At 37.1% G+C, this 25,549-nt stretch overlaps 1 protein-coding gene across 1 annotated transcript; it reads left to right on the top strand.

Moving 5' to 3' along the window:
* Nucleotides 1-19,238: 19,238 nt before the first annotated feature.
* urahb (urate (5-hydroxyiso-) hydrolase b) lies at nucleotides 19,239-23,060 on the top strand. Its single transcript, XM_051883749.1, has 5 exons — nucleotides 19,239-19,345; nucleotides 19,513-19,578; nucleotides 19,791-19,938; nucleotides 22,474-22,609; nucleotides 22,703-23,060. Exons 3-5 carry the CDS (start codon nucleotides 19,802-19,804, stop codon nucleotides 22,790-22,792), a joined length of 363 nt encoding a protein of 120 aa, XP_051739709.1. The 5' UTR covers nucleotides 19,239-19,345; nucleotides 19,513-19,578; nucleotides 19,791-19,801; the 3' UTR covers nucleotides 22,793-23,060.
* Nucleotides 23,061-25,549: the final 2,489 nt, after the last annotated feature.

Here is a 25,549-nt window from a genome sequence, read left to right as displayed (position 1 = left end):
TGCGAAGCTCCAAACAGAGACCCGGTATGAAGCGACCTCGAAACGAGCCTTACAGGTACATCCACACACATTTCTCATTTCTCACAGGCATATTTCGCAACTCACGTCACGAAGACATATGAAACATCTGCTCTTGCACTCATATTTTTGACATTTTGTCACTGTGATTTTCTCATCTTCATCATTCTCTTGTCTCTCCGTCTTCTTTCATTCCTCGCCAACATCCATTTTCTGGTGTTTTTGATATTAAGCTTTGTTCTGATGCAGAAAGTGGATGATGGGTGGGCCTCTAAAAGTGTGGGTGGGCCGGAATAATTCGCATCACCCCATGTTTTTCAACCGGCTTAATTTGGAAGAAAAAAAAATTGACGGACTGGTCCCTGCACGGCACTATAAACGCCCATGACTAAAGGTGAAGAATGTACGATAAAGATTAAACACATCAAAGTAAACGGGGCATTGCATTGCAACGCGCTACAATGAATGCTTCAGTACAACATCATCATGCACTCGTTCAGAAAGACAAAATTTCCAGTTTGTAACACTTCATTTAAATGTGTCTAGCGTGAACAGCCTCAAATAGTTGTGGAATGTCATGTCAAAAAATGTTGAATGGATTTATTATAAGCGAGACGCTTATGTTCACTCTAGACCAGTGGTTCTCAACTGGTTTGGCCATGGGACCCACATTTCCCATGGTCATTAAGTCACGACCCACTTCTTTAGGAATATATATATATAAAATTCCTAAAGAAAATATATATATAAAATATAAAAATATTATGTGTTTTTAATAATGTTTTTAAAAAAAAAAAAAGCAAATTTATTTCACAAAAATTGTTGTCACACACACAAGTACTGTCCCACTTAACATGCACATAAATTGTACGAATATCACTAATACTGATGAATAAATAGGCCTATAAGGTAAATCTAGCAGTTCCACACCAAACAAGTTTTTTTAATACAATAAACTTGGTGAGTTGGCAAGAGCAACCACAGTCATTTAAAGACCCACTGAAGTGCCTTGGAACGTGTAGCTTTATTCACTCTGTTGGCGTAATTTCCAATGAAACAGGAAGACAGGGTGGATATATCTAGAAGTCCCTCCCCTTTTTTCAAAATAGCCAATAGCGTTTTGCCTAGATCACAGCTCGGCCAGAGCCGTTGAGCTCGTAAAACCCAATTTCCTTATAATCTCTAACCGTTTCTCCTCCACATTACTTTGAAATATAGCATTGTTTGTAGAATTCAAATGGGTCCGAACGTTTTGTGGTCTGCGTCGACTCACGCGTATGATCCACTCTGTGCTCTCGTGTCTCTGGACCGGAGCAAACTGCTCGTGCTGCGGCGGTTCACGTAACATTAACGCAAAAATGGGCTTCATTCGCGTCAATGGAAAGCATGTTTACGCTGTCTGAATCATTCCCTATTCTCTATATAGTGCACTATGTGCCATTCACCATATATAAACTAGTAAATGTGTGAACAAATGACCGATTTCAGCCACAGCTTCAGCGTCTGTTTATAGTGTAGGAGAGGCGGGACTTCAGATTCTAGAGAGCATTTGATTGGACAGAAGATTTGATGAGAAGCTGAAGTCATGAAAATCTGTGATCCATTTTAGTGAGAGACTAAGTTTTGAATGCTTATATCTCCTAAATGTGAATTTTATCTCTGTTTTAAAACACACCAGTTTATTCATAACCTTAAGGCTAACATATTCATACTGAAAGCTAAAAAACTTAAATTTTGATTTCAGGGGGACTTTAAAAATATACAGAATAACACAAAGTGAAAATGAAGTGTCATTTTGGGGTTACAGAAACAACAGTTACCATGGTAAAAATACACAAAACTAACATGAACCGTTAATGAAACATGGAAACTGCTCCTGATGAATAGAATGAACATCACCTGAATGCAAATCCTTCCCAGCTAACACATGACGTACCAGTTATGTGATTTATTGGTACTTTACATTTTAATTCATGACTTACTAATTGACAACATAACTACGATGTTGCATGCTCATAGTTTCTCTTGCGGTTTATATATGAAGTGATATACAGCGCACGTCGCCACATATTACGCATGTAATTGATAAGTGCGCGATACGAGCACAGTATAACATCTGACAGGACAGGAAAGTTTGGTTTTCTGAGATGAGAGACTTTTTATTTTGTAACAAAGCTACGAAAATAACATTAGAATAATGACACTGACATATAGCCTGACAACATATCATCTGACTGCAGATACTGAATCAGGACAGCGCATTTTTCTCAGGCACTCCATGGCCCACTTTTGGGTCAAGACCCACCAATTGAGAAACACTGCTCTTGACAGTCTTGCCTACTTAATTGTTAACTCATAACACATAGCAACACAGCTAAAAGTATTATATGTTGGATCTTTATTGTATATTGTTGAGACATGTTGAGACATGCCTTCTCCAGCCTCCGTACGAGCTGTGTTTGTGATGTTTTTAGTTGGGAGAGGCGCAACGGCTGGGTTTTGAATTTAAGATGTTGATAATATCATCGTAATTCTGATTATCTGTTAGTTCTCTTTCAAAAGTTGTTATGGAGTCCTGTCATCTTTGTCTAGACTTGTTTCTTTCTTGAATGAGTCATAGATAGTGGTTTAACCAATTCTGTAATGACATAAAAAGGGTACTCCTAGCCGGAATCCGGATATTAGCGCAAAGAAGAACATAACACTACTGGTGTGACATAACTGAAGAGATGAATTAGCATATTCTTATTAATATTAGGATAGAGAATATTATGCATGACAAAACAAATCACATTTAAAATAATTATCAAAGTAAATTGTATTATTAAAAAAAAAATAATAATTTTCACTGGATCTGTAAACAAGCACTAGACGGACATCTTTGACTGTTGCAGTTGTGTCTCAACAGAGGGTGCATGTTTAGAAAGCCATGTAAAGTTAAAAGAAGTTTTAAAAAAACACGTCTCAAGACTTTGTGGGGTTTTTTCATTCCACTGTATCGCAAAAAAGTACTCTGTGTGATCGGCGCTTTGTATTAAACTAGGCATTAATACATCATGCTGTGTTGTTCATAATTGTTTATGCAATTTATGAAATTATATTTGATTTATAAATGTTAATGTAAAAGTTATGCACTTTTTTTGTACAGTCAGTCAATGTTATTTCATTGCTTTGAATAAACAATTTAATGCAGTGCATTAATATTTTGCTTATTGCGCCCTCTTGTGGCTTCAGGAGACAAGCCAAAAACTTTTTCCCCCTAACTAAATTATTCCTTTTAAATTTGAGTATAATTAGAATATTAGTAATATATAAGTAGAAAATTAGAATTTGGTTTTTCAGTTATTTTGACAGCCCTAGAACTTAATGACTTTAATGAGGGGAAAAAAACTACATTCCCATGAAGCATTGTGGATGACAATCAAATTAAAAACGGTGGAGGAATATAAAACTATTGATTTACACATGTTGATTTCATATAGAGAAACAATATTGCAAAATCTCTCTCTCTCTCTCTATATATATATACGTATATATATATATATATATATATACACCAATCAGGTGTAACATTATGAGCACTGACAGGTGAAGTGAATAACACTGATTATCTCTTCATCACGCCACCTGTTAGTGGGTGGATATATTAGGCAGCAAATAAACATTTTGTCCTCAAAGTTGATGTGTTAGAAGCAGGAAAAATGGGCAAGCGTAAGGATTTGTGCGAGTTAGACAAGGGCCAAATTGTGATGGCTAGACGACTGGGTCAGAGCATCTCCAAAACTGCAGCTCTTGTGGGGTGTTCCCGGTCTGCAGTGGTCAGTATCTATCAAAAGTGCTCCAAGGAAGGAACAGTGGTGAACCGGCAACAGGGTCATCGGGGGCCGAGGCTCATTGATGCACGTGTGGAGCGAAGGCTGGCCCGTGTGGTCCGATCCAACAGACGAGCTACTGTAGCTCAAATTGCTCAAGAAGTTAATGCTGGTTCTGATAGAAAGGTGTCAGAATACACAGTGCATCGCAGTTTGTTGCGTATGGGGCTGCATAGCTGCAGACCAGTCAGGGTGCCCATGCTGACCCCTGTCCACCGCCGAAAGAGCCAACAGTGGGCACGTGAGCATCAGAACTGGACCACGGAGCAATGAAAGAAGGCGGCCTGATCTGATGAATCACGTTTTCTTTTACATCACGTGGATGGCCGGGTCACACTATGTATTTGCATAGAAAACAGTTATTTTAAATTGTAATAATATTTCACAATATTACTGTATTTTTGATTATATAACTGCAGCCTTTATGAGCAGAAGAGACTTCTTTCAAAAACATTATGATTGAACTCTCCTAGACTTGCATTGACTTCCAAGGGCCAGTATGTAATAGAGACTTGGGTCAGACCATTTTATCAACTGCATAGCAATGACCTGCTAGCATGATAGTCATGGCGGTGACTTTTTCACAGACTAGCCACACTCAAGTATATAAGCATCTATGATGAGTCCTGCAGACTAAATTGAATGTCCTTTATCTACCCATAATGCACTTTAAAAAGTACAAGGTCTATAATGCAGTTTCACAGTCCATTTAATCTCATTTACCTTCCTAAGCATCCAGCAGCACTTAAACACACACTCTCACACACACGACAGGAATTTACTCCACTTATCTGCATAATGTTACAGGGCGGCTTTGACTGGCGTCTCCTCTCTTGGCTCTGGGCTCCGTATGACTCACACAGCTGGGCTTATTTGCCTCTTGTTAAGTGTTTTCACACATCAGGAACTTTCTTCTCTATTTCAATCTCATCAGAAGATCTGACGTCTCATTGGTTATTGCCTGCGGTCAGGTTCGGCAGTGGGTTGTTGTTGCTGCATTAGTGTGCGCTGAGATTCAGCACAACCCCTGGATTCCATCTGCATTTTAAACGCCCTCCCGTAGGGCCATGCATCCCGTTGTAAAGTGAAAACCTCTCAAACGCGTTTGGCAGCATGCATTAGTGTGGCAAAGAATGGGCTCTCCATTGGCCGCTCTTTTTGGTTTGGAGATGTGTGTGTGCCATAACAAATATCTAAATTTAACCCTCTACTGTGCACAATGTTGCCTCTGGCTAACTATCCCATTTTCTTCCATTTGGAAGCATATGAGAGAGCAATAAAATGATTCACAAGGGATTACTTTGAATAAACAATAAAAAGGTTTTTCTTGCCGCTTATTTTAAAAACTTTTCCTGCCATTCACATTCGTCAGTGAGTGAACATTTGAAAAAGGAACAGCTGAAGGAATATGGATGCAGCAATAGAGAATACTGCAGTTCATATAAATTCATATCATGTTATTTTTTAGATTTTCTTATATTATCCATTATTAAAGCATTATCAATATCTGTTATTTTTAGCATTATTATACTATTCTGACATCAGTTAACATTCAAATACATATAAATATTAGTTAGAATTTGTCTTTGATTCTGTCTTGCCATACATAAGGAAGCTTATTTCTGCCATGGAATAAAAATATTTTATCGACTTTTTATCTCAGAATTCTGTATTTTAATCCTGAATTTTTAGAAACCTCACCTGACCAAAAAAAAAAAAAAAAAAAGGAGAAAAAAGTTATGGGGAAAAAAACATAGTTGTCAAATAAAAAGTCACAATTACCTTTTTATATATATATATATTGTTATTACATGGCAGAAACAAGCTTCCATACCATACAGCACTGCTGTAATAACTAAATAAATAAATTATGCCAGAAATGTGATTTTTTTGTTTGTTTATGATGAAATAAAGTTTATGATGATAATAATTTAAACTAGATTATGCGATTATGCTCTGCGATTTCCAGGGTGTTGTGATTGGCTGCCATGGTGATGATATACAGTTGCTAAGGTGTTTAGAATGTGTTTTAGCATGTAGCTATGCAGTTGCCAGGGTGATGTGGGTGGTTGCCAGGGCGTTGCTATGCAGTTGCTATTGTGTTCCAAGTGTTTTTAGCATGTTGCTAAGTGGTTGTCAGGGTTTTTTGGTGGTTGCCAGGGCGTTGCTATGCAGTTTCTATTGTGTTCCAAGTATTTTTAGCATGTTGCTAAGTGGTTTTCAAGGTGTTGTGGGTTACTAGGGTGTTGCTATGCAGTTGCCATAGTGTTATGTGTGGCCCAAGTTATAAGAGCCCACCCTCACGTCTTTACAATTCTCTTGTAGATATGGTTGAGTCTCTCAGTAAATGCAGGTTTATGGTATTTTTTGCTTTTTTTATTATCTAGCAGGAAAAAAATCAGTCTGATTGATTACAAAAGTAATAACACAGCTCTTATCAAGCAGCCACATTATCTGAGGCATCATTCCTGTCTGTAGCACAAACAGTGTGGGACAAGTTGCGCAATGAAGTTTAATACTTAGGTTTACGGTTTGATTTAAATCACTTAATATGAGCAACAGTAATAGTGATGTTTGGCTTTGCAGGTTCAGACAGTGTTTGTGGCTCAGATCTGCAGCTGAGAGCAGGTTATTTTAAGAGCTGGATGTCAGTATCGTAAGACTCTTTTATCCTGCAGCTTAGAGCAGCAATCTGACCCGCTCTGATCCCACTGCAGTCTAATGTATATCTCCCTCAATCACCGTAGCCCTCTGAGGCAAAGTCATTTACTGCTCCCTATCTGTGGATCAGAGAATCTATCTGGACTGTGTTGGATCCAGGGAAAACTGTAAGGCCCATAAAACAGTGGAATAGGACCAATATACTATTTGAACAACACTTTCAAACTCAGAGTAAAGCAAAAACACACAGGTGACCACTCAACAAAACAATGAATGTATCACATTTATTCTGTATTTCAAGTGCACAAGTATAAATAAATTATATGGTTATGGCTCGGTTAATGGTATATGTCCATTTGAGTGATGGAGACTTTAGCCCTGGGTATACTTCGTTTCTAGTGTACGCGCACAGTCAAACGCACAGCCTTGCAAAGTATACTTCATTTGACTTGTACACATACACTGGCGTTCGACGCATGTGCAGTTTTGAACAATCTCTTGCCACGAGTTACAACCCATGTAAACATCTTTGTATTCTTTCATGCTAGAGTTGTACAAATGAGGGTACTTTCTAACCTTGTCGCACAATCTCTCGTCTATGTAGGCCTCCATTGTCGCTGTAGCTTGCATGCGTTCCCGTCTGTTCTGTTTAATGTGTTTTTTTTTCTTCGACTACCTTGTGAATCGACGCCCCCAGGCCACGGTTGCCACCTTGTGGATACTGCGGAACTAATTACTGCAAAAAAAAAAATGAAATGCGCATGTGCGACTTGTGCGTGCAAAGTACGCATGGTTACAAAAAAGCCCAAAGTATACTTCAATTTTTACGTGTACGCGAGGGTCAGCGTACAGTGCGCGTCACATGAATTTCGTCATCAGAAGAGAACGCGCGTACTGTAAGCACACCGCCGGATTTTTGTAACTGCTTTGTACGCACAGGTTGCACATGGTAGTCAGGGTAGTCAAAGAGAAACTGCATAAACAGAACAGACCGGAACGCATGCAAGCTACAGTGAAAATGGAGGCCTACATAGATGACAGATTGTGCAAAGAGGTTAGAAAGTATCCTCACCTGTACAACTCTAGCATTAAAGAATACAAATATATTTACATGGGTTGTAACTCGTGGCGAGAGATTGTTCAAAACTGCACATGCGTCGAACGCCTGTGTACGCATACGAGTCACACTGTACGCTGACCCTCGTGTACACGTAAAAAGGGCTTAATGCCAGCCAGCGAGCCAGCCAAACAATCAATTAGTCAGTAAATCAGTCTACCAAACAACCTACCAACCAGCCAGCCAGATAGCCAGTCAATTATCCAACCAAGCAATTAGTCAGTCTACCAATCAACATACAGATTATTCTATCAATGAACCAACAAGCCAGCCAACCAATCAACCAATCAATATATTAGTTAGTAAGTCAGTCTACCAATCAACCTATCGACTGTTCTATTAACCTACTGGCTGTCCATTCAATCAACCACCAACCAACCCATCAATCCGTCACATTCTACTGTTTTAGAGTCAATGTTCTGTAAAGAGGAATGTTAATATAAAGAATGGCTGATAACACTTTACAGGTTCAGTTTGTTAATATCAAATATGTTGATTGATTGATTGATTGACTGACTGACTGACTGATTGATTGATTGATTGATCGATTGATCGATTAATCCCCAAAGGGGAAATTCACTTGTCACAGCAGCAGCAACATACTACAAATAAATACATTAAATAAAATAAAAACTACCCCCAAAACCCCACCAAACACAACATATCAAACACAAGTCATGATCACAACTGATTAAATAATCTCACAGCAGTTGGAAGAAAAGACCTTCTGTAACTCTCCCTTGAGCAACGTAACAGAGAAGTCTGTTACTAAATGAACTGCACATAGCATAAACTGTATCATGGAGGGGTTGAGATTTCCAATTCATGATGGAAGACAATTTCCCTACCATCCTTACTTGCACAATTTCATCACCCGAGGGCAAAGAACACCCTATAACTGAGCTTGCCTTCCTAATCAGTTTGTCAAGTCTGTTTTTGTCCCTCACAGAAATCCCCCCACCCCAGCAAAAAAGATTACAGATGCCACTACAGTATCATAAAAAGTCCTTAACAATATTTGACACACCCCCAAAAGGTCTCAAACGTCTCAACAAGTGAATACTCTTATTAATATTGTTCATTATTTCATATTTCTTCGCAATACATTAAAGTTAAATTGTACATGAAATGTTAAAAAGTATTTGTATTTGTAGAAATTAACATCAAGCAAAAATATTAAATGCTGAAAAAGTACTTCAGTAGTTCATTGTTATTTCATGTTAGGTACTGCATAATGTTAACATATAGAACATTATTGTGAAGTGTTACCGAATTGCTTAACTATTTGGTACCTTATCTGCTTCAAAACAAAATGTGTTTTTCATCCATGTACAGATGGTACATTAGCAAAGCTCAGCAGGAATGTTTGAGTCAATTCTCCATATTGTGATACTAATATAAATGATTATTTATGATCTCTCAGGTCATATTGTAAGGCTTGCTCATGCATCCAAATCCAACAGCGTTTACAGATTTCAGTTATGTGGATGCAGCAGTGTATTTCACTTCTGGGGCTTGTCGTTATTTTCCTGTCCATCTGAAATGGCCATGTTTTGATTTTTAACTGTGCTGAAATAGCAAAAGATTTCCTTCCACTCCATTAACCTCCATCCCGCTTCTGTGATCCCGATTCATTTCAGCAAAACCACTTTCCCCCTGTGTGCACACTCGATCTGAATTAATCAATCTGAATTACCACAGGGAGAGAATCAATCATGTCAAACACATGAAGGACAAGTGAGTAGTTTCACATTTACACCACGTCCCAATATCCAGTGCTGTCCGTTCAATGAATTTGTCCCAGTGCACCATTTAACGCCTTCTTTCCTGCAATGATTTACACAGCAAATTTAGTCAACAACAAACAGATGTGGTAATGATGCAGCAAACAATTTCTGCAAGATACAATAATAGATCAGAATGTTTTGTGCCAATCCAATTTTTTTTTTATAAAGCTAAAGCTCATAAAGAGAGATATCATTGCCCGTCTTTATGGCTCCTGCTGTTCTACAATTTATTGAACAGCTTTGCAATAAAATGAAAGCTGATATCTGTCCAGATGTACATGAATGAGCATTGATAAAATGGCATACAGTGAAGCGTTTGATTCAGATGTGTCTGCCGCGCGCTCTCTCCCTGTGAGCCGTCAGACAGCGACTGAACTCTGGATAATGAAGCTTGTCTGAGAGATCAGCCTGTCACTTTAGAACAAAATCTCATTAGTTTTAAGAGACCTCTCCGTGTGGCGTGTGATCCCATTTTCTTTCGCTGAGAGAGAGGAAGAAAACAGAATGTATTAGCACTTCAGCAATATGCAGTTATGAGCCATGGCCTAGCGGTTAGTGCACATGGGTCAAGCCGTGAAGCTCACATGGAAATCTGAGGTTTGATTCCAGCCTGCATTGTGTCCCAAATCCATTCCCTCTTGTTTCTCAAGGACTAGCTCTTTTCGGCTTTAAAACACATGTACCAAGTCGAATGTATTCTTGTAATTATGCTGGTTTAATATGGTTTAATATACAAAAGAGATTCTGCAGCTGAAATCTGCAACGTTTTCTTTAGTTGTAGATTCCATGTGGCCCTGCTTATGTCTCTATTTCTGTCTGGTCTCGTTTCTTTCGCTCTATCCTACCCCGTTTTCCTAATTGCATGCTCCATCACGCTCTTGACACTAGCAGCAGATTTCTCCCAATCTCTCATCTGCTGATATCTCTCTCCGGTCACAAACCGCTAGGCCCCAGGGCATAATGGGAAAAGTCTCCTATTTCATAGACACTGCTAATCTTTAAATAAAAGCGTTGCAATTTTTGAGAAAGCTCTTTGTAGCCAAGTTTTGCCGGAGACGTTCACAGCATGCTGAGGATGTGACAGAGCGTATAAAGTTGGAGCCGTAGAGTGATCAGTAAAGTGGCATGCCGCTAATGTATGTATCATGCCGAGGCCACGGCTGGCATGCATAATTAGCTGTGATGTTCCTGAGTCGCAGAACAGGAAGTAGGCCACAGCCTGCCAATAATAACCATGCCTTGTGAATCAGAATTTAGAGCATCGTGAAAGAAAATCTTTTCGCGAACATACTATTTCTTTCAGTTTCACTGATCTGTTTTCATTTTCAGGGTTTTCGATTATCAACATGTTCCGATCTCTGTGACGACCATCCCGTGTGACTTCACGCCTTTTGGACGGACATGTTCATCTCCCTCGTCATCTTCCGCAGCCCTGCGGCAAAGCAGAGAAAAACCCCAGAGCAAACACAAGTCCAGGAGCAGAGGAACCCAGCGTAAGAAGCACTGACGTCTTTCAAAGCTTAAAGAGGCCATATTATGCCCTTTTACAGAGTCTTGATGTTGTTTTTGTGCTCTACTAGAACAGGTTTTCTTGCTTGAATGTTCATTATTTTCCCCATATTCTCCATTGTTGCAGCTCCTCTCTTCCCAGTCTGTCAGTAACGCTCTCTTTAGTTCCTGTCTCTATGAAGCCCCTCCTTCTGAAAAGCACAATGTGCTCTGATTGGTCGGCTGGACCAGTGTGTTGTGATTGGTCAAGCGCTTTGAGCGTGTTTGGAAAATATCCCACCCCTTACCATAAACACCAGTTTTAACACACTACTAACTAACTCAACCAGGCCCTGCCCCTTTATTCTGCATATGAATTATTTAAATGAGGAATATTGCGATGTGTTCGTTCCCGGAAGAAAACTCAAGACTACAATAGAGGCGTTTCAGGGAGTTCAGAAACAGTGACACTGATATAGAGAATAACTCCAGCTAGAGGGAATTTGTAAATTTGGAGCTTTGCAGAAACAGCAACATGACACACTAAAGACAGATGAACATGGGAAAAAGCATGACATAATCTCTTTATGACATAATCCAGACCTCATGAAAACAAAATGTAAATTTTGAAGTGTTTAGTTCATGGCGGCTAGCTTTGAGGCCAATCTATATGCTAATGTACAAAAACTTTTGAATAACTTGAACTTTTGAAATATATATACACAATTAAACAATTGACAGACTTTTCAATGAAAAGGGCTGAAAATATTGATGACATCATCTCACACTTAGGGGAATATGCACATTTTTGTCCAATAAAATGCTCTCAAGAATGAGAATTTGACTAATAATAGCACGTAGCAAATCATGGTTTTGCTGAGCTATATATACTAAATCCAATTGGCTGTTTATGTTATGCACAATCTAAACTTCCTGTTTTGATAGGAATTCAACCATGTCTAAACTAGTCACTAGCATATATGGTGTAAAATTAATATAGATGTTTTGCTGAGCAAATCAAAGTTAGTTAAACTGTCAGTATAGCAAGCTCTGCAAATTTTAAGGTAACTCTATCGCCCCCTTGAGTACTGGAGTTTATCACTGTAATGCAAGAATGCACGTTATGTAGAAAGGCACATCAGTTGCAATGTGTTGGCCAAGTGTGTCGACATTTGCATCTCATGATAATGTCAGCATGTCTACAGTGATTACAGTGTTTTGTATTGGTATATGTTGGTATATGTTGCATATATAATTGTGCGTGTGTGTGTTTTTGTGAGCGTGTATATCTATGTGCATGCATGGACCTCTGCTGTCGAACTCCAGATGGTTTCTTCATTAAAATCCTCCCTCTGATATAGGACTACTCCCTCAGTAATCAAACCTAGCCTATCACAAAAAGCAATTATAGCAAATTAATAGTGCATAACCAATAAGAAGCGTTTATAGTGCTTTATTACAAGCCCTAATAGTTTTTACTGCCAGCAGATCACAGTAGAATGAGTTTGCCTTTGTAGCTGGGAGGTCAAACCGCTTTTTAATGGCTGCTGCTGAGCTGGAATGAGGTTTTTTTATCCAGCTGGGATTGGAGGGGTGTTTGTGTAGTATTATCACGCTGTGCAAAAGAGGTCCAATCTAAGTTTCCATCATTAGAGACATTAGAAGAGTTGCTGATATCTGGGCATGTACAGAGAATGAATTAAACATCTCCTGAAACATCTCCTTATTTGTCTCTTGAAAGTCCAGCCATTTGACTTTGGTTCTATATATATATATATATATATATCTCCAGCCAATGACAGGTGGTGGGTGGGACAGAAAAGGACAGCTGGGAAACCTGTTTGGAAACAATTGTAATTTTTGCAGTTTGTTTGTTGATCATAAAAACAAAACAAAAATCACCTTATGCTATTCTTTTAAAAAAAAAAACTCCCTACCACCTGAGAGACGTCACTCATAGATATCACAAATAGCTGTCCTCAGAAATCACATCTGTCTCTGTGAAAGACCTAGACTCTGTAAGCAGTAAAGAATAATCCTTTTGTGTGGATTTTTAGCCAATTTATAGGTTTTTGGAAGTTAGCATAATGGCTTAAATGTGCACTAACTACATCTCATACATCTTAATTTAAAGCTGCAGTATGTAATTTCTGCTTCATAGTAGTGCCAGTATGTTTGGCCTGAAACACACACATTCAGTTATGAATGGCATCATTTAAATAGCATATTTTCAATCCAAAATTCAATTCAACATATCCGTCGTAAAACAGTTGTCAAATATAAAAAAAATGAAATATATAAAACTCGAATATATAAAACTAAAAGTGCTGCGTTGAAATTCACACTCGTCTTCAGTGAAAAGTAAGCCCCACCTTCTTTGATCTAATTGGACATCATTTTGACATTGACGAGCGCTGTTAGAGCGCTGAGGCAGACCAGCCTAAAAATGTAACTTTTTAAACTGTCTGTCATCCTAACAAACAGAGCAGTGCGTAATGGAGAGTAGCATTAAGAAATATCATATTGGGGAGGACTTGGCCCCCTCAATGCCTATGGTGGTTACAGCTCTGGCCTATATTGGTGTAATTGTTTTTTCCCAGTGCCTTTAGTTTGGAGCGGGACCATTTGTCATGGGTTCATTCACACCAAGTTGCAAACCCAGAAGTTCTACTTGGTGCTGTTTATGTCCTTAACATGAGGACTTGCGTTTTTAACACTATTAATGCCCAAATGAATCTGTATAATTTGAATAATCAGTAAACAAACCACAATACAACAAGTAACAGTCATTATGCAAGTATGTTATTGAATAAAATGTTAAAGTTTATTCAGCTTAGCGGGACATTGGACATTAGTTATCCAACTCTGTGGTAGCTCCTTTAAACTGTAATTTGCTTATTTTAGATTAATATTGCATTAATAAGTATTACCAATAATCAGTTATTGGAATTATTAAAAAGACATATTAACTACACTTTATTGCTGAAGCCGCTGCAATTTGCGATGTTGCAGCAGTCATGTGGTATAAGTTGGAGCATTCAGAAAATTCCAGAACATGAACACTCATTTTATAAGCTGAAATGTTGTAATTACAGTAATTCCAGCATGATGTGATTGCACCCAATGGCTCCAATGACTTGAATACATTATTTTTATTTATATCAAACTTCAACTTTTTTTTTTTTTCAAAGTTTCTTTTCTTTTTTTCCCTCATATTTTTCAGTTCACTGTATATGCTGAACTCACCAACTGTGACCCTGTCCTTCTCTCTCCGCAGTAAGAATGGAGGAGCTGATGTGCATTAAGAAAGAACTGACAGTGATTAAATCACAGATAGATGAGCTGCTGGACAGTCTGGAGCAGATGGACTCTCAAAACCAAGAGCTGTCCGGTAAAACACTCATTCTTTCATCATCAGAGCGCAACAGTGGATCACGAACTGCCTCATATTTGCCCATCATGTTTGTGATGTAATGTCTCAAAGTTTGGGCAAGTGGGATGTCCAAAGAGACTGGTACCTTGTCTCTGTCCTTGATCTTGTTTGATGTCATTTAGCATTGTGTGTGTGTGTGTGTGTGTGTGTGTGTGTGTGTGTCTCAGGAGACGGAGTGGCGTTCTCTCCGCTCCACGGCTCTGTGAGCAGTGCGGACGATTCGTCTGGTAGCTCCCCTCCCTCGAGGACAGACAGAGAGACGCAGAGCCCACAGACAGCAGACAGCAGTGATGAAGACAGACAGCATGTAAACACACACAGACACATACTCACACACACACACACAGCGATGCTCAACTCTTGCTCAAACACAGAGGAACAATGTGATTAAATTAATTATACCCAAAATTTAATCTGCATTTTTATAAATTTACTCACTGATTCTTGAGATAAGGGACAAAAACTGTTTTAGAAGTTAGTTTTTATTATTTAATAATACATTATTTTTGAACTGGTATATTTGTAGACAAAGGTCTCAGCTAATGAACCATGTAAGGGAAAAGTTTTTTATGAAAATGTTTTTTTTTTCTAAAAATGTACAATTATTCACTTCCGAACTTAATTTGTGTCAACTCCGTCAGACGCATTAAAAAGCATGCTATTTTAATTTGATCCATCCAACAACAGTGTAAAGTCTTCAGTTATGTAATAATTGTGTTCAGTAAAGGAGCTAAGTGAAAGAAGAAAAAGTTTTTTTTCTTGGGTTAGGGTTATGATGAACAATCCAGTTCCTAAATTCCTTAATTCTCTACCCTCCTTTTTAATATTAAACACATATAACCAATGTTCTTAGGTAAATCAGACATGATATCATGTAGTTCAGTTGATATTTTAATATTTTAACACATTGAATTGAAAAAATTAACAGAAACTTTCACCTGACGGTGAAATACTGATGGAGCTTCTGCACCATTCATTTCAGAGACATACAGACATGCAGGATTCATATTTAAATAGTCTTTTGTGGTTTAATATTCACAGACACTAGTCTATATCACGATCTAATTTAAGTATACTGATCTACTTTTTATTCATTCATCAAAAAATTGACAGTAAATTCCGTTTTTATGACTGGATTCCGCAATTCCGTCTACGTTTTCTGTATTATGGAAATCATTAGACCCTATACAAATAATCAGAACACACTTATCCCTACTCATCCCAAATTATCCCACAAAACTAGGGTAAAGGGGAAAAAAAAATTTTTTTACAGGTGTAGAAAGGACATTAAGTCCTTCAACCAAGAAAAGTTAGGAGGGGGACATGAGGATTTCCAATGTAACAATATTTGTCTTCTGGCTACCTATGAAGCAAAAGCAATAATATCAGCATGACGCTTGTTGACGAATACTGACAGAGTTGACAAAAACTGACGGAGTTGACAAATACTGACGGAGTTGACAGTAATGACGGAGTTGACAAATACTGACGGAGTTGACAAATAACTGACATGTTGACAAATACTGACGGAATTGACAATAATGATGGAGTTAACAAATACTGACGGAGTTGACAAAAACTGACGGAGTTGACAAATAACTGACAGTGTTGACAAATACTGATGGAGTTGACAACAATGATGGAGTTGATAAATACTGACGGAGTTGACAAAGGTCCAGCTGGGGCCAAATATACAGTGTATGTAAATAGAGTCATGAAACAACATTAGAAGAATTCTCCATATGCAAAAAATAACATTATATAGACTTTTTGAGAGCACTTGTCAACCATCAGACATAAAACCTAACGGAGTTGACATCTGATGGAGTTGACAAAATTGAATTTTTTTCCACCGTAACCACATGTTGTACTGTGGATACATTTTGTTTTCTTCCTCAGTTGTAGCTGCCTTAATAAACACATCAAAAATGGCAAGATTTATCCCACAAGTTTTTACAGAAACTATTTCACCGGGATGACGGAGTTGACATGTTAAAGGGTTAGTTCACCCAAAAATGAAAATTCTGTCATTAATTACTCACCCTCGTGCTGTTTTACACCCATAAGACCTTCATTGATCTTCGGAACACAAATTAAGATATTTTTGTTTAGATCCGATGGCTCCGTGAGGCCTACATAGGGAGCAATGACATTTCCTCACGGCATTTTAAATCCGATGGCCTCATGGAGCCATCGGATTTAAACAAAAATATCTCAATTTGCGTTCTGAAGATTAACAAAGGTCTTACGGGTGTGGAACGGCATGAGCGTGAGTAATAAATGACAGAATTTTCATTTTTGGGTGAACTAACCCTTTAAAGCTGTGCCCGCAAAAACTTCAACATTGTTTGTATAAAATATAAAAAAATATAAAACTTCCAGGACTATGTGTCCTACTGTGAGAACCACAATGAGCAGGGCAAAGGAATGGGGTCCTCAGAGTTAAAGATGACCATGACACAGCCTGATTTATTCAGAATTATAAAAAATCCTGACGGAGTTGACGCAAAGTGAGGAAACAAGGCATTTTTTATGGAAAATATAATTCAAGATACTTACTTTTTGTATTGTCTGATATATTACAGATCTCTGCTTTTAATTTAAATGTATATTTTTGAATTTGTTGCATTTTTAAACACTTTGTTTGGCAATTTTGACATTGTGACCTCATGCTGAGGACTGGCTAAATTACATGTATTTTACATGTAAGTATAGAGCATGTATTTAAATAATGCTAACAAAATGATTTAAAAATAAAAGCAATGAATGTCCTGAATATCCAGATTTCCTTTAGATGTAACTTTTATACTTTTACTATTTAAGTATTTTTATTTTGATGAATTTATTTATTTTTAACATAAAGAAGGCTTTTGTGTATAGGACATGTTTTGTCCCTTTTCTCAAGAATCAGTGTACTGTCAAAATTTATAAAATAAGTTAAATTAAACATTCTGAAGATTGTGAAGTTTCTTACAATTACTGAAGGAGATTTTGTATTCATTTGTTATGATTTAACAGTAGTTGATTCTTACAAAACCTGTCAGGAACATGTCGATTTAACCCTAAAATCAAAAGAAAAAACTATTTATAAAGATAAAAAAGCATATTTTAGGAGCATTAAGAATTATAAAATTAATTTTAATTATTATTATTATTATTTATTACATTGTGACATTTTCACGATGGATATGTATGTACTTTTATTTTCTTATTCTCATTACTGTAACTGTAAGAGTTTTTTTATTTAAATCAGCATAAATTAAAGGTAGTACAAAAACAGTCTTGAGACTAGGTGAGTCTTAAGAAACCTGTCAAGAACATTTCATTTAAAAATCATAAGAATAATATACCGTAATGCAAATAAAGCCTTGTTCTCATTAAAATAATGTGTGTGGGGGGGGGTTAAGTGTTTTTGATTTATTTATTTATTTATTTATTTTTAATCAGTTTAACCTGTATCCATGCGTGTGTTTGCTAGGTCAGTGACAATGAACCAGATTTGTTCTACATGTAAACACAGATTTCAGGTAAGCTTGTTTTAAATTTGTTTTAAATAAACTGTTTGAAACTGATGTTTTTTCTAAGTGTTCTGTTGCTCTTTCTCACAGACTCCAAATTCAGATGCCAAGATCTTCGGGAAAAGCCACAGGATGGTGTAAAGAAAAGGACCATGAAATACAAGGAGAGATGCTCAGATCATTTCCACCGATCCACCAATACGGTCATCTTGTAATCTCAATGATATCAGCTCGTTTCATTATGAGTTCAGTAGCTCAGTTACGACTGATGCTGTAACTCAATTCACGATCATTGATTTCTGCTTGAAGTCTTTGAATCTGGTTTGAATCCAGTTCAGGAGCAGCTGTCTAAACTAATATATTTGTTATCAAATGCTGCAGATGATTTTATGACTTATTTGACCATATGATGTTTTTTTCAATCAGTAAAGTACTGATATGATGGTCCTGAAGGTGATGGAAACACAGACACACACCATGTTATTGCAAATATCCTACATACATAATTTTATGGTTGAACGCAATAGTTATGGGTTACTGATATGGGTTATTAAATGGCTGATGCCAATAACGATATCTAAATATATCTATATCAACTGATAACCCCATACATGACCCCGATATATTAAAAGTAATTAAATTATCTATATTTATTAGACATATGTGAGATTTAAGATTTAAAACGAGATGTACATTAAAGACTTATTTTACCCAAATGTCATGTATTATCTGCTCATTAATCAGTCTGGCTAATTTAGTTTTATGACCTTATGATCAGCATATGACATTTTTTGTGCGTAAAAGTCTAGCAACATCCATGCTCTTACCAAAACCTTTCTTTAAAATAAGGCATAATATGGTAAAGCGGTTTCCCGCTGCATGCGTGTGTATCTTTCGAAATATGTATCTGTGATTACGTAAAATATTATGGAATGCCACATTTGTTTGTATCACACAATTCTGAATGTATTCACCAACAGAAATAAAAATACATTCATGTACAGTATGCTGTCTAAAAGGCTCAAACTGTTTTTGCCTGAATATAATTTTAATGAGTAAAATGTTTTAATTATTTTTGAAGTTTTAAAAGCCATTATCTGTACAATTATAAGGGTTTTGAACCTGAAGGCACTCTAAGAGATGATATAACTCCAATCTTCATGACATTTTAACTACTTGTTAACTTTTTAGCTAATGATCTGTTGAGCACTCTGTAGTGTAATAATGTTAGTTAATGTTCTTACTGGAATAAAATGTAACTCTGGGTCTGTAAAGACTGAAACCATTGATTCAAGCTGTTTTGTCATTGTGACTAGCGTTAACCTTCTTGTTTTTCCACTCATATAAAGAACCAAATCAAACAAGTTACTAAAGGTCAAAGTCCATCTGCCCTCTAACAGGATTTCAGCTCGGTTCTTCCACCTTTTCTTGTACATGTAAAAGACTTCAAGGTAGGATTGTAGATTCTGATATATAGTCTTTGTTTTGTGGTACTTTATAATACAAAGGTTTGTGATACTGAAACTTTTTTCAAGACCCTTTCGCTTAAATATTAACCCTGCATGTGTGCTTACGCTCGTTTGTTTTGTTGATTAACTCATTGAAACTAATCAAACAGTGGTGAGTTCAGATCATCCTCATATAAACGGAGACACACAGCCAGATGACACTGACTTCATAACAGGTAAGATCTTACTATCTTCTGTGATTCTGTTAGAAAAGACTGATGTAGAAAGCAGTGAGTTGTGTCATTTTAACTGTGCTTTATGTTTAACATCTCCAAAGTAAAGATGTGGAAGTTGCCAGTACATGGTCTCATTTTTTAAATAACTTTATAGTAAATGTATAATTTTTTATTTAAATGAATCAAATGGGCCATTGTCCTGTGTGTTGTAGGGTTCACAGCGATGGGTTCAGTGAAAGGCAGCGGTCCCCTCACTACACATGTGTTGAACACCGGGGACGGGGTCCCAGCAGCACGAATGGCCCTCAGTCTACACCGCCTGGACTCCCGCATGACCATCTGGAGCCTCGTAACCGTCGGGTGAGTCGACGCGTGTCAGTTTTGGATGTTTTTGAATGTCTGAACATCTCGACCAGCCTGACGTAGTTACACTGGCTCAACCAATGATGTGAGTCTGGGGCGGGACTAGCTGGTTGGTCAAACAATTGCAGAAGGGGAGGATTTTCATGTTTGGAAAACCTGTTCGAAAACAGTCGTTATTTTTGGTGATTCTGTTTGGTGGTATTATGGCGTCAAAATTACACGTCACCTTTAAAACAGCCACTGAACATTCATACAATTAATACAACTTTGTTGTGGCTCCCAATGTCAAAACTGCTACAAATCTCTAATACTTTTGGCCAAATAAAATAAATAAAAAATAAACCAATAATAAAAAAGCATTGCCTGTATCCTACACAGAGAAAGTGTTGGGGGTAACAAATTACAAGTAACGCGAGTTACATAATCAGATTACTTTTTTCAAGTAACTAGTAAAATAACGCATTACTCTTACAACAAAATACCTGAGTTACTTTTTCATATAAGTAACGCAAGTTACTTTGTTTTCCCATGTACTGACTGACAGCTCTCTTGTTCTCATGTTGAGAGAATCGAGAGTAAGTGCAGAGGTGTTGTGTGTGAACGTGATGGTTATTGTAGTTCTATCTAGACTAAATGTGAACAGGCATTTACTCATCTCACTTACACAAAAACACAGTATTCCTCAAAATGAATAAAAACAGTGAAATGCAAACTCAGAATATTACGCAAACCTGCAATAGTTATACATGTTAAATGCAGAAATATACTTTATGTATTTAACCTCACTTTATTAACCAATGTCTTTACTGCTGACATTTGATGGTCCAATTCAACCATATGGATTAGCAAAAATGACTTCAGATAAAAATCACATATGTGTTACTTTTTTTGTTTTTATTGCTGAAGTAAGAGTGTTGAACTTTCTTCACCTGCATCCTATTCTTCTGTGGTCCAGGTTTGTTTGAGCTGCACCCTCTAATGTACAGCCATGAATTTATATCTCCTTCAGCCTGAAGGCCAAAGTATACTTCATTTTTTACGCGTATGCGAGAGTCAGTGCGCATGACACGAATTTCGTCATCAGAAGAGTATGCGCATACTGAACACACCGCCGGATTTTTGTATCTTTGGATGTGCAGTTATTGGTAATGCACATGTGCATTTGATTTTTTTGTGTGTGTGTGTGTGAAGTAATTAGTTTATCCACAAGGTGGCAACCGTGCCCTGGGGGTATCAATTCACAAGGTAGTTGAAGAACCGTAAGTCTTAGACCGTAACGCATGCAAGCTACAGCGACAATGGAGGCCTATATAGACGAGAGATTGTGCGAAGAGGTTAGAAAGTACCCTCATTTGTACAACATTTCTAGCATGAAGGAATACAAAGATGTTTACATGGATTGTAACTCGTGGCGAGAGATTGAAACTGCGCATGCGTCGAACGCCTGTGTATATACAAGTCAAGTATATTTTGCAAGGCTGTGCGTTCGTACATGTAAAAAAATGAAGTGTACTTTCTGTTTGAGGCTTATTTATTTCACTTTTAGTGTGAAAGGGATGTTATATTTGCCAAAAATAGAATGTATTTATTTATTTATTTATTTATTTAAAAAAAAAAACAGATCAAGCAAGCCCAGCCCAAAAGTAACATAACACATTACTGTCCATAAAAAAGTAACGCAATTAGTTACTTTTTCAGGGAGTAACGCAATATTGTAATGCATTACAATAACTTTCCCCAACACTGCAGAGAAAGCAATATCAGAATGTGTTGCAACAAAAAATTATCCAAAAAGAATAACAGAGTCAATAAATATACTCGAAGTATCAGTATTATTGTCTCCTTAAAAATGGACTGTTGTACCCAATATTTAGTAAATTTTTATGTTTATTAGAGTCGTGTACAGGCTAACGTTCTAGCATGCTGAGGCGACCAGATTTCACCAAAATTACTCTATAAAAAAATAGCAAATAATAACCACTGCTAAAAGCAAACAGCAAACTGCAAACAGATCAAAACAGTATATTCAGTATATTCAAAAACATGCTGCAGAAATAAACCATAATAACATGATAAATAATAACGCATTTAACAAATTTTCTTATTGTATTTAACATTTTAATTTTCACAAAATTTGAAAATATTGTATACAGTAATTACAATTTTTATTCATTTTTCAAAAGTTTTTGCGGGGTATTTTGAACGTGCTATAAAACAAGGATGTTTCCAGGGACAGGTACGTGCTCAGTTGGGACAGGACACCAAAAACCAGAACTGTCCGTAGAAAACAGGGGCATCTGGTCACCCTAGCTAGCATGCTAATGCTAACACTCTGTTGAAATAAATTGTGAGTCAAGTCTTCTCTCTATCGAAAAAAAATGTTTACATTTGTTTACAAATGTTTACATGTAACACAGTGATTTAAAATCTGTTACCATCGAAACAGTTGTTTGGGTCAAATATTGAGAGGTTTAAAATCAAAACCCTGCAAGTATGTCATTATGTTAAATACTGAGTCATTGGTTATTTCAGAAACACAAATGAGGACGGCCGCTGTCCAGGACTAATAACCAGCGATGCCTTCACTCCAGGAATGTACAAGATTCGCTTCGAGACGGGCCAGTACTGGGAGAGTTTGGGACAGTCCAGCTTTTACCCATATGTTGAGGTTTGTAGGAAAGACTAATAGTGAACTGATTGTATTTACACAGTCTAAATGTAAGACATGGCGAAGAAATGTCTTTATTTCTTCTTCATTTAGATTGTCTTCACTGTGAGCGATGCTGATCAGAGCTTTCATGTGCCGCTGCTGGTGAGCAGATACTCATACAGCACCTACAGAGGGAGCTAGAGAGCAGCTGACGATAAACACTTACACTGCACTCACCAAACTGTGCTGGAGTTTCAAGCATGTGAATGGATTCAAGAAATCACCTCAAGCAGCAGCCCTCAACTTAAACACCCCAGCGCAATTATTTGAAATTCAACCTGTTGTTGTTTGTTCAACATTCTTTTGAATGACCAAAAATAAATATTTTTATTATTGTCACATAGTGCTTTAAAAAAAAAAAAAAGAAAGAAAACTGAAATAAAAACAAAATAAAATTCCATTCATATAATTGTGTGTGTCTCAAGGTTTAAATATATATTCAAAGTAATCTTTTAATGACTAGGTCACAACAAGTCTTAAAGCAGGGATGTAATTTTTCCATGTTTATGGATTTTTGTATTTTCCGACCTGAGAAGACAAACTGCTGCCTTTTCAAATTCAGATGATAATATAATATATACAACTAAATATGATAAAAGCTAACAAGGACACATAACACAAGACTAGTACTAAAATATATGACAAAATTATCAAAACATTGTGTTAAAGGTCACATTATTTGTTGTTTGTCACATAGTAGTATACCATTTTTATCACGTCTGTCAAGTTTTTGTTCTTGGTTCATGTTTTTAGTTCTTATTTTCATGACTTTTATTTTGAAATTCGTCCCAAATCAAGTTAGTCTTCATGTCGATGTTTAGTTAGCCGGAAAATTCTGTCAATGGCAGGGAAGCGTCATCTCATAAATGACGGAAAATTCTGTCATTGGTGGGGGAAGAGTTAAAAAAAAAGCCACCCCATTCTCACTTCAAGGCATCCGATAATAATAATAAAAATCATGACCCAAAATACACTATATTGCCACAAGTTTTGGGACGCCTGCCTTTACGTGCACATGAACTTTAATGACATCCCATTCTTAATCCGTAGGGTTTAATATGGAGTTGGCCCACCCTTTGCAGCTATAACAGCTTCAACTCTTCTGGGAAGGCTTTCCACAAGGTTTAGGAGTGTGTTTATGGGAATTTTTGACCATTCTTCTAGAAGTGCATTTGTGAGGTCAGACAGTGATGTTGGCAAGAAGGCCTCCGCTCTAATTCATCCCAAAGGTGTTCTATCGGGTTGAGGTCAGGACTCTGTGCAGGCCAGTCAAGTTCCTCCACACCAAACTCGCTCATCCATGGGCCTCATTTATAAAATGTTGCACAGAAACCGTCCTAAATTTGATTATGATAATTTCTCCGATGTGCGTACGTGTGATTCATAGAATGAACGTACACACAGAAAACGAGTGTACGCCTCTCTTTCAGATGTGAAATCTATAAATCGCAAATGATCTTGAACTTGCGGACAGCTGAATGGTTTCAGTTCTCCTCGTTGTAAACGACACCTAATTTAATGTCATTTACAAACAAAAGATCAACAGTCATCATCCAAATCCTTGGCGAGCTGCAAGAATAGCTTAGATTTCCAAAATCCTGTAGTAATCTGACAATGAAAAGTGCGTACGTCCGCTCAGACCCTGAACGTGGCTCTAAGCACTTTTCCATGTCAAAGACCGTTTTTATAAATATGAGCGCTGGCGTGGATTTAAGTGTACGCACACACTAAGATCAAATCTGTCCGTTTGCACTCTTAAATGAGGCCCCATGTCTTTATGGACCTTGATTTGTGCACTGGTGTGCAGTCATGTTGGAACAGGAAGGGGCCATCCCCAAACTGTTCCCACAAAGTTGGGAGCATGAAATTGTCCAAAATGTCTTGGTATGCAGAAGCATTAAGAGTTCCTTTCACTGGAACTAAGGGGCCAAGACCAACCCCTGAAAAACAACCCCACACCATAATCCCCCCTCCACCAAACTTTACACTTGACACAATGCAGTCAGGCAAGTACCGTTCTCCTGACAACCGCCAAACCCAGACTCGTCCATTGGATTGCCAGACAGAGCAGCGTGATTCCCAAAACTAAAGGTTTATTTCCCCCAAATTTACAATTCATGAATACTAAATTTAGCTAAAAGAAGCAGCAGATTAATTAAATAGTATTCCTTATGATAATATTTGTCATAGGAGAAAAAACAGTTGAAAGCTGGGCATGATGTGAGCCTTAATAAAAGAACAGAAATCGGATCAAAAATAAACTGAATGAGGAAAGCTCCAAAATAAATTATAAAAAATAAATGATGTTTCAACATGTAAACCACAAAATGTACAAAATATCTAGGGTAAGGGTAATATTTATAAATGAGTTTAAAAGAAATTTCTTTGAATTTCTTTATGTAGTGGGTTTTATTTTTCCATTAAAAATTAAAAAGCATATTATTTTACAAGTATTATTTTTAACTGCTAAGGAGAGTGCTACATATGTAAGTCTGGAGATGCCTTCTGCCTTTGTGATCAATACCCTCCCCCTCAAAATAGGTCTCTCAGTAACCACTGATTTAATTTGTTCTTTGTTCTATCAATGATTGGGGAAAAATTAAGCTCACACCGTTCCTCTTCATTCTTTGAAATCTTAATACCTAAGTATTCACACATTAATATTCAGGTACAGCTCTGAAGCTTTGGAGAATGTATGGATAATCTTAAGGGCTAAAGGAATTTCTTCTGCATCTTTTAAAAAAAGAGTCTGATAATTAACTAATGATAAATTTCACTACCTGCAACAGTAATACCTCTTAAAGGGCTCTGTTTAATATGATCTGCAAGAAGTTGTGAACAGAGTAAGAATAAATATGCGGAAATAGGGCATCCCTGTCTGATTGAATCTGGGTGAGG

This window comes from Ctenopharyngodon idella, chromosome 24 (genome assembly GCF_019924925.1).
Source record: "Ctenopharyngodon idella isolate HZGC_01 chromosome 24, HZGC01, whole genome shotgun sequence".
NCBI classification, from domain to species: domain Eukaryota; kingdom Metazoa; phylum Chordata; class Actinopteri; order Cypriniformes; family Xenocyprididae; genus Ctenopharyngodon; species Ctenopharyngodon idella.
This window is presented reverse-complemented; position numbering and strand designations above follow the sequence as displayed.

Coding starts and splice junctions, on each gene's coding strand:
- urahb (XM_051883749.1), top strand. CDS start 19,802: ATGGGTTCAGTGAAAGGCAGCGGTCCCCTCACTACACATGTGTTGAAC. Junction 19,939..22,473: donor TGGAGCCTCGTAACCGTCGG/GTGAGTCGACGC, acceptor TGGTTATTTCAG/AAACACAAATGAGGACGGCC. Junction 22,610..22,702: donor GCTTTTACCCATATGTTGAG/GTTTGTAGGAAA, acceptor TTCTTCATTTAG/ATTGTCTTCACTGTGAGCGA.